The sequence below is a fragment of the Rhagoletis pomonella genome, unplaced genomic scaffold, assembly GCF_013731165.1.
Source record: "Rhagoletis pomonella isolate Grant_MI unplaced genomic scaffold, Rhpom_1.0 Rhpom_scaffold_00002, whole genome shotgun sequence".
NCBI lineage: Eukaryota > Metazoa > Arthropoda > Insecta > Diptera > Tephritidae > Rhagoletis > Rhagoletis pomonella.
Genome location: NW_023458556.1, coordinates 45,292,388 through 45,302,779, shown reverse-complemented (window position 1 = coordinate 45,302,779; position 10,392 = coordinate 45,292,388). Strand labels below are relative to the sequence as shown.

Here is a 10,392-nt window from a genome sequence, read left to right as displayed (position 1 = left end):
GAATATCGATTCAGCCCAGCTCTGCGTATTTAGTTCAGGGCTTTTCAAACTGTCTATGTGCGTAAGTTCTCTATTTTGAAATCGAAGTTAAAATTGTCGGAAAAATAAAAAAAAAAGATCCAAGCAACTTCAAAAAGTAGAAAGCGATTCATTATACAGCGGTCGCTTCTCGTCTGACAAAGACAAACATCCGAGAGTTTTCGTATTTCTGCCATGAAAAAGTTTCTAACAAAACTATTTGCCCACATCTGAGTCACTACATTAAAGGAGAAGCTCGGTCTAGTTGGTTTGAAGCAGTGCTTCCTAGTCGCTGTCTAGTACAAAATTAGTGTGTGTTTGCGCCATTTGTATGCAATTCTGTCGGAGGATATGTTTTCTATTCACATTCTATGCTGCTAAGTCGAACCATTTTGATTCTCTAATGAATCTACCGATTTCGCTAATGGTAGCTCCTGATAGGTCAGTTAGTTGTATTACCAGGTATTTGCTAATGCTTTATGTCTAATATTCGAAAGGCCTGCACATTCATAAAGGAAAGGCTGAACACTTACTTCGCTATCTTTTAGTAGACAGCTGCGACAAATACTATGTGTTATTTTTGCCTCTGGCCTTGATCTGTTAAGCACGTTCAAGGCCTTCATCCTGCTGTAGTCAGGCCATAGTTTTCTCGATATCTTACAAGTATGTATATCTGACCACCTGCATCTAGCTAGTTCAAGGAAATGCGAAGTAGTTTGGACTTTGGGAAACCCAGTGCCATCGCCCCGGATTCATCCTAAAAGGATCCTGCCTTCGCCAGGTCATGAGCCTTATCCGGAAACTTATGTCCGGCAACCGAGACAAGAGATATGGTGGTTGACTAGACACTCAGCACCGTAGCACTTTGCATTCCCTTCCTAGCTTAGACTTGGTAACAGATGAAGCTATTACCAACAGCGCCGACTGGCTGTCAGAATATATTGTTGGTTTACTCTTATACCCGACTCTATGGCCTAGGATTTAAGAGGCTTCTAGGATCCCTGGAACTTCTGCTAGGAAGACGCTTGTATCCTTACTCAACCATACAGAGCCACACCGAGTTTCTTGGAGTAGACTCCCGCACCCACACCTCAATCCATCTTGGATCCGTCGGTCCAGAGAGATAGCCTCTTGGTCTCGGTCTCTTCTCCAGTATCTTATGGATGGCAGTAACACTTGCACAGTACAGCTGAAGCCCAAATTGCCTTACATTTAGTCTGCCGTCCTTCTTAATTCCATATCATTTATGATCAACTCATGTCCGAAGTGTATAGTCCCCCAAAAGCCTGACTCTCTTAGTCTGACCACAAGTTTAGGTTTTAGTCTCCAGTTTCTGCTGCTCGGTCTAATTCTTAGCAAAAATGTGAGATAGATATTTTTGATTTATTTAAAATACAATGGCAAAAATTGCATTAGACAAATCACCAGTATTACTTAGAAGTGTTTGAAGCCTTATTTTTAGTCAGCCCCTGGATTTTATTCTATTGATAATTTTATGTCGATTTGTTTTGTGCAAAGATTTAGTCTGAGATGAAATCATATCCTTAGTAAATTTGTAATTTTTTTCGAACATCTAAGCATCAAAAGTGTTACGGTATTTGCACTTAAGTTCCAAGTGCTAATTCTGTTGCCACAGTCCGAAAATTGACAGTAAGTAAGCCCAGCGTAAAGCACAGACAATCGGTAACGTTAGTTTCGAACCTGAGCCCTACTAAACGGCATTGCGAATCTCTGAATACTCGGCTACTGCGGATGCTAAAATCGCTTGCTTTTTCTTGCGTTTTTTTTTGCTTCGTTAATTTTTTATTCACAACAGAAAAACAGCTAGCCATTTTCGTCAGTTTTGTCATTTAAAATTCTCCGTTTATTGGGTTTTCTTACAATTTCATATCTTTACTGAAATTTATTTGAACAAATCGAGTAAAAGGCCGGAAATTTTAAGGAAAAGCATTTGCTTAGGTATAATGCATACGGTCCCTAGTCTCATTGTGTTGCTCTCTCAAAATTTTTCCACCAATTTTGAATAGAAATCAGTCAGAAATCTTTTGTTATAATAATCATACAATTAGAATGGAAACTATTTATATATAGCTATCTGCTCAATGTTCCTTTTTATTTTCCAATTCAGCAACTCTAGTACTCATGGCTACCTTATCAATATTCCCAGTCATTTGGTTAATTGCTGAAAAATAAATCACATTTCTGTAACTCACTCTCCATTAGTATTGTGTTGTGATTTTAGGGTCAGTCCCAGGAGATTATTAATTGGCCTGCCTGTCATCATACCACCTTTGTTGGAGCCATCAGCTTAAATGAATACGCAAACAAATGCACACGCACTAAAAATTATACGTACATACATACATACACCGTTAATGTAAAGATTAAATGGTGAAATCCGCCAACAAAGCAAATATTTGGCAAATACAGCGTGACGTTTTGTAATGAATTTGAAATTCAGAAAAGCGAGAATTTAGAAGTGTGCAAATTTTACGATTATTTGCCGCATTTATTTTACGTCTGCGCTCATTACGCAAGTGCGTTTGTATTGTGCGAATGTAGATATGTATTGGCATGTAATTTTGAATGGCCCCTGCAGGGAATCGCCGTACTAGCGAAATATATTTCTAGTTCCGTTCTAGAACTTTAACGGGAAAAAACAAACCAGTTCGAAAGCAGCTATTTAAGTGCGGTACTTTTAAAAACCTATTTTATTTTACTTTTTAAAACAACATACCGCTAGCTAAGAGTGAAAAGTTGCTCCTAAGTCCATTTTTTCTAAAAAAAATTATACTTTTAAGCAAGAAGCAAGAACAATTTTCTAAAAGATCGAACTGCCTATTTTATTTCTAACCGTTAAGAGTTACAAAATATCAAAGACATAACTATTGTAAGAGAAAAGACTAAAGTCAATCAATAATTATTATATTAAGATACAAATTTTTCGAGTCATCTATAATTATTGTTCAAGGACTTATATTATAAAAGTCCTTTCATAATAATTATGTGTGAGAAAATTTGTTTAAGTCATCGATAACTATTATTATAAGACTTATTTAATAAAAGTCCTTTCATAATAATTATCAGCAAGATAAATATTTTTAGGTCTTCAAAGACTTTAATTCGAGGCTTATATTACAAAAGTCTATTCATAATAATTATGAGTGCGATAAAATTGTTGAAGTCTTAAAAGACGGGGCTTGTTCAGGACGATTTCGGGATTAGTTGGGGGCCAGCTCGGGGCAAATTGGGGACAGTTCGTGACAAGTTGGGGATTAGTTTGGGACCAGTTGGGGCTGTTATAATACAGTCAAGTTCCAAACTCTTCCTGAACTTGTCCCCAACTAGCCCCGAAGTCACAATGGTCACAAACTAATCACGAAATAGACCTGAACAAGCCTCGTCTTTTAAGACTTAAAAAATTTGCTCGCACTCATAATTATTATGAATAGACTTTTGTAATATAAGTCTCAAAATAAAAGTCTTTGAAGACTTTAAAATATTTATCTCGCTGATAATTATTATGAAAAGACTATTACTATATAAGTCTTAAAATAATAATTATCGATAAATTAAAAAAAAATCACACACATAATTATTATCAAGAGAATTTTATAATTCTTACGAAAATTTTGATGACTTTTTTAAAACTCCACCATGAAATAATTATTATTCTGTGTCTCTGAAAAATATTCTTTAGAAAACTATATCTAAGAGAGCACTTGTTCACCACTATAGAAAAACGGATGCAAAGCTGGTTCTGAAGTATAGAAAAGTTAATACGGCGGAAGACAATTTCCACTTCCTAGGACATCTCCGTGTTAAATTCGCATGCAAAAGAGATTTAGAGCGAACCGGAAGTGGGTCTAAATGCACTAGCAGCGCATAAGTTCAGAAGTAGAGATTTTTCGCGCAGGGGCTGCCAGTTTGTACCTGTATTCGTGCATTTGATTATAGAGTTGTAATTGACTGTTATTGGTTTTACGTCTGCTATTGTTGCGCTTGTTTTTTTTTTGTTATTTACTTTCCGAGAATATTTCGTACATTAAGTTAATTTGAATTTGAAATGCGTGTAGAATAACAAATGTAATTGTTAACTCACAATGTTTACTGCCTATCTCGATTCCACTCAAATAAAAGTTTGATTTACGTCAAATTTATGCAAAGCAAGAGGAGATTAAAAAAATTTGCCCAAAAGTTGATTTGTTTAGTCAGTTTGCCAATTTGCTGTTGTTGTGTCTCCAATCGGGTTAACCGAAAACAATGTGCGCTGGTAAAATAGGGGAAAAAATATTTTCACGAAAATTTCTTTCTACGCTTTTAATTTATGTTTATTAGACGGAACTATTTTTCCATTGGAATTATAAAATCTATTATAATTTAAGACGTCGACCAAAATATTTCGGAAAAATATTAAGATTTAAGCAAACTGGACCGATTTTAAAATACCTCAAAAAATGGAGTTTTTTTTTAATAAAAATAGTTTCGTAAAGATGTTTTTTTGAAAAAATCCCCTCAAATGACAAAACGGTTTAAGCTTAAAAGGTTTACTTAAAAAATTAAAACAAAAAATTTAAACAATTTTGAACAGAATCGTAATAATGAGATTTTAGATGCTGTTTCTTAACTTTTTTCAAAGATTGGTATAAGAAAAACTTGAAGAACTCATTGGAAAGGTATTTTCTCACCATTTTATTTCGTTGCTATTAAACTCATTCAAAGGATGAAAGGGAAAGGTAGGATGAACGAACGTCATTCAAAGTTGAATTAAGATGTCCAACACACAAAAAAAAAAAATGGGACCCGAATGACTTTTTTTTGGCACAGAAATAAAAATATTGGGAAAACACCTTTCTACTGAGATCCCATAAGTCTAAATCAGGATAGTTTTGGCCCAGTTTTACAAGTTTTTCCAAAATCAATATTTGAAAAAAAGTAAAAAAACAGCATCAAAAATCTCATTATTACGATTCCGTTGAAAAGATTTTTAAATATTTTTATGCAGATCACAGCGGTTCAAAATTGGCTTTATGTGTTAACAATTCACTAGAGCCTTCATTTTTCACTCAATTGAATAATTGTTATTTAATTTTTTTTTTCAATTGAAAGCTAATAAAATTTGGAAGATTTCCTGTTCCGGTTAATAGATGTTACATAATAAAAACTAGTTGAAAACAATTGTAGGGTTGTCCCAAAAGAAAAAAAAAAATTCACAGAAATATTTGAAGTTATAAAAAAAAATTTCACCACGTTTAATTTTTTTTTTAGTTTCTAGCAAAATGTTGGGTAGGCAGTTTTATAGACCATTAAATGTTAGTATAATAAAGTACAATTTGCAAGTGGCCAGGTGATCGCGTTGATTTTTATTCCTTTTTTTCACTAACATGTCGCGCACATCTGCATGGTAAATGGGAAATAAAAGAGTTTGTTATGTTTGTTGTTTTTTTTTTTTCAAAAATCGAGCTCAACTGGTCTCTTGCAAATATTATTAGCTTTCCTAAAAGCAAAAAAAAATAAAAGTTTTTGTCAAGTTTAGTGAGAAATGAAGGCTCCAATGAATTGTGAACACAAAATGCCAAGTTTGAACCATTGTGCATCGCCGGTTTGCATGCTCAGAGGGATGATTATTAAAAAAACAACCTTGTTTCCTGTGCCGACTATACATGAAGTAGGGTCCAACCAAATGGTAGTAGACACCTCTAACTACTCGGCTACAACTACCGATAACAGTGTAGTAAGGTAAAAAGTTTCCATTTTAAGCTCTCTGTGAACCTTAGTTAATTTTTTTAGGAATTTTTTTGTGGAATAATTTGGTCCTAAAAAGTCCTTGTAAATAGGACTTCTAGGATATTTTTGAAAAACGTGGGTCAATATGACCCCTAAATAGTAACTTTTTTGGTTAGGGAGATCAAGAAAATTATTTGTCGTACAATTGCAGGGGGTTCTTGAACAAATGAAGTACGAAAAATTAAAAATAAGATCTCTTTATGACAAAAATATACTTTCTAACTCAGTAAAATTCAAAAATTTAGTAGATCAATTTCCAGAAAAAAATGATGGGATGGAATAACACTGAGAAACCGGTTTATCTACATTTGAATACTGCATGTAAAACTACTGCTGAAAAGTGTCTACTTTTCAACCAGATTCTGTGTAAATATACGCACAAGATATTCAAGAATTGATTTTGAACATGAGATGTTTAAAATATGCACATAAATATACACATGAAATGTTTAAAATTGCAAACATTTTTAAAGTAAAAGTACATTTCCTACTAATAATAAACATTATGTGCCTATATTTATTTAATTTTGAACATTTTATGTGCAATTATGCTCTACGTGATTTATTTGGTATGATCATGGCCTTATATCTCTTTTTTGCAAAATTTAAAAAATTCAGTTCAGGGTAACCAGACATTGTCAAAATTCCAAGTACTATATTTCAGTTATGAAAAAGCTCCTCATAGAACTCATTTGCTGTCCGAAGGCAGAAAGGGGTGTGAAGGGAAAATTAATATGAAATTGTTGTTTATTGTACGAAAGTGCTCTAGGTGACTGAAGTGTGATGTTGGAAGGTCAAATGGAGAAACTCATATTCAAATCAAAAAGTTTAGCAACAAATTTGTTTAAATTTAAAATAATTCCTTGGAAAACAGAATTAACCAATCAGATCTTTTACAGAACTAAGATTCTGTGCCATGAATATAAAAAATTATGCTCAGATTAATTACAGAGGTTTAAAAAAAGTGTCTGCATATTTAACCAAACCTGTATATCCCTGTATTAGTCGACGCCCTGAATGCGAATCCGAGGCTCGTTAGCCTCCATCACGTCAGGTTCGAGGTTTGAAGGTCCAGTAGGGAAATATTTATTAAATATATAAACCTGAAAATTCAATATAATTCTTCTGAATTTGAACTTGGGATGACATTGGCAGTTCATATCGATTACCTTTAAGAATCAAGCGACCCCCATATTCGGATTTAGCGAGAGCAAAAATAGACAAAAAAAAATATTTTTATTGAATAAATTTTTTGTCCTATTTGACCCACAACCTCGAACCTGACATTATGGAGGTTAACGGTCTCCGGATTCGGGTTCACCGAGTCTTAAACCTAAACATATATGAATTTTCAGGCTTATTCAATGAATTTTTCCCTACTTGACTTTCAAATTACTTGGAACTGACGTGATGGGGGCTTACAGACCACGGATTCGCATTGAGCGCATCGAATAACATATGAAAATAGAGGTTTTTCAATAAGCAGACACTTTTTTTTTAACCTGTGTTATTTAATACTGTCGCATATTCTGCAAGAACGAAAAAGTAAGATTTTCAACGCTATGAATGACAGGGGTTTAAGGAGGAGTAAAGATGCATTAACTTAAAACTATTGGTGTTTTGGATAAAGAAAACCAATTTTGTTTCCGAAAAAATTCTTAAATAATTCTCGAAATAAGGACGTAAATAACTGTCTAAGCGGTATAGGTATGTATAATAACTAAATACGTATGACTTTTGCATTAATTGAGTAGTGTAAATAAAATACCCAGCTGGAAGACTTGTCTGTCGGGGTTGAATCTTTTAAAGAACATGTGCAATAAATTTACATACATACAAACACTAACTAAGCTTGTTTGTATTTTTTTAGAAAATATATGTGTCTATTATATATTTTTTTGAGTGAGTAAGGGGTCTCTCTCCAAATTAATTTCCAGGCTCAATGAAACCATAATAAAGCCCTCAATATATGATCGCATTCTCGTCTGATGCAAATCGCTAGACAAAGCTACACTAATCAGGCACCTAGGGAGTGAGCAACGGGCTGCCCTCATCGGTATGGTTGGTACAATGTGGAACACTTTAAAGCGCTTAGAGTAGAACTGTACAGTTAGATTTTCAGGCGTTGTCTCTTGGAGGGAGGAAGCATTGAACTGTTTGACATATATATGTACATGTGTGTCGCAGGTTTATGCAATGGTTCGCGGAGACGTCTTCTGCTGTGTTTGTTGTAGAGTTTTTCATGCAGAGGTAACTGTCGTTGAAGAAGCAGTAGACGTATGGACCTCTGACCAGTTGGCATGAAAAGGTATCCTTGAAACGATATCACCTCAAAGGAAGCAAGGAAAGCGCTTTGCACGATTTTCCCATACAACTCATTGGAAAAGGCATGCATGAAAGTATTCGTTTAGAAACGCTCCACTTTTGGTCGACTTGGCGATCATTAGGCGACCGTTTATTTGCACTAATGCGTCACAACGCAGAAACCGTGCTTTTTCCTCACGAATTCTACCTGTTATGCTAGTTTGATGGAAAGTCGATTATCGCACTCATTTCTGCGGTGAATTTATAATAGTCTTTCAAAAAGACTCCTTGGATAGCCCTTGGCCGAAAGTGGGAAAATTTTATAATGCAAAATACGACATAACTTTTTGGTATTTAAAAAACCGGACACACAATTTTTACCATTTCAAATTCCGACATAAGTAATTTAAAACCAGGACACAAAATTTTGGTAATTTTAATAAATAAATATGTATTTTTTTTGTTCACTTAGAAAGCGGACATAATTTCTTGGTACTTTAAATCCTAGACATAACATTTTTTAATTTAAAAAATGCAAAACTAAACGTACATTTTTTGTAATTTAAAAACTTTCCATAAAAGTTCGTCCTTATAAAAACTGGACATAAATGTTTGGTAATTGGAAAACTGGACGAATTAATGTTGTCATTCCATGGCTGGCCATATTTTTTTGGCTACTAAAAATCGGACATAAATTTCTGGCCATTTAAAAACTATTTGTAAAAGTTTCCATTTAAAACGGCACATAAAATGTTGGTTATTTGAAGACTAAACTTAAGTTTTTAATTACATAAAAACTGTTCAAAAATCAGTTGCCATTTTCGGATTTTTTTAAAACTGGTCATACATTTTCATTTAAACAGTGGTCATAAATATTTTGGTTAATTTAGAAAGTGGTTATTAAATTTCGATGACTAAAAAGTTGTACACACGTTTTTGGTAATTTCAAAAGTGGGCGCACAATTTTTCTCATTTAATAACTGGCCATATACTTTTGGTCCCCCAGAAACTGTGCACATTTTTTTCGTTCACTGGGAATACAATTTTGGCCATTTAACAACGGAACATAAACCTTTGATAATTTAAAATCTGGATATATATATATTTTTTTAGTCACATAAAACCTGGTAAAAACTTAAAAAAAAAACGCTGAGAATAACATGCTAGTAATTTTTTAATTGAAACTGGATTTTATACTTTTGCAGCCGATTTCACGAAAGCAATTTAAGTGGAAAATGATTTTAATTTTTTGAATTTTATGTACACTGCCGGCAAAAAGTATTGGCACAGAAAAATTTTCAGAATGTATGCAACAATTTTTTTTCTAATATTTTCCCGCCAATTTTTTATAAATATATGGTTCATTCTACAACAAAAAACATAAACATAAAATTCCTAAACTTTGTGCAAACTCGCGAAAATTCAACAAATTTTCATGCAAGTTTTTGCCGGCAGTGTATATGGAAATTGGCAGAAAATAAAAAATCATTTCACACGATTTCACGATTTTTTTTTATATTTAGGAGAAATTTTTGGGAATTTAAAAACTGCACATGCTTTTTTGATTAGCTAAAAATTGAACCTTATTTTTATCGATAAAAGTTTATCCCAAGGTTTTTAACCTATTTGAATCATTCTTTGTTTGTGAATTACGACAGCTGCCAAATGGGTATTTTATTTCTTAATTTAATGTCTGCAAGTATGTATAAATACATATTTACATACGTACTTATGTATGTAGAGTCTGTATGAATGAAACCAGGCTATGTAAGTGTCTGGGTATGTATGTAGAATGTATGTAGTAAATGCACCTACCATTCCGGTCAAATTGTTTAAAGTACGTATATTACGTTTTCTACGCTTACGAATTTCTAAGCTACGCAAACGTTTTCGTATTCGTATTCGTACCTTAGGTGGGCTCACTTCACGCGTTGATATGCCCATCTTTTCGTGGTGCCGCAGCTGCACCGGATAAATGATCTGATAGTAATGACCGCCGATACGGCGCACTAGTTCTTGGTTTTGGCGATACTCCTTGAGAAGGCGTTCCACTTCACCTGCAATTGAAAAGAAAAAAGGAAACAGGAAAAGTTAGTCGGGTCGAATAATGACAAAGTTTAAGGTAAATGTATGTAAGTTACAGCAAAAGTCTAATTAAGAAAATTTGTGCTCCCTTTAGTGTTTTTTTTTTATTTCTCACAGTCAATATATTTATTCCTTTGTAAGCAAATAGTATGAACAAGAAGTCTTAATTAATGAAAATGAAATTTTGCACAATTGTAG

At 33.6% G+C, this 10,392-nt stretch overlaps 1 protein-coding gene across 1 annotated transcript in view; it reads right to left on the bottom strand.

Moving 5' to 3' along the window:
- LOC118753434 (zinc metalloproteinase-disintegrin-like) overlaps positions 1 to 10,392 on the bottom strand; it is a 357,938-nt gene that overhangs the window by 186,992 nt on the left and 160,554 nt on the right. The window contains exon 3 of the mRNA XM_036488314.1: positions 10,018 to 10,166. Coding sequence (XP_036344207.1) covers positions 10,018 to 10,166 — 149 coding nt within the window. The remainder of the gene's footprint in view (positions 1 to 10,017; positions 10,167 to 10,392) is intronic.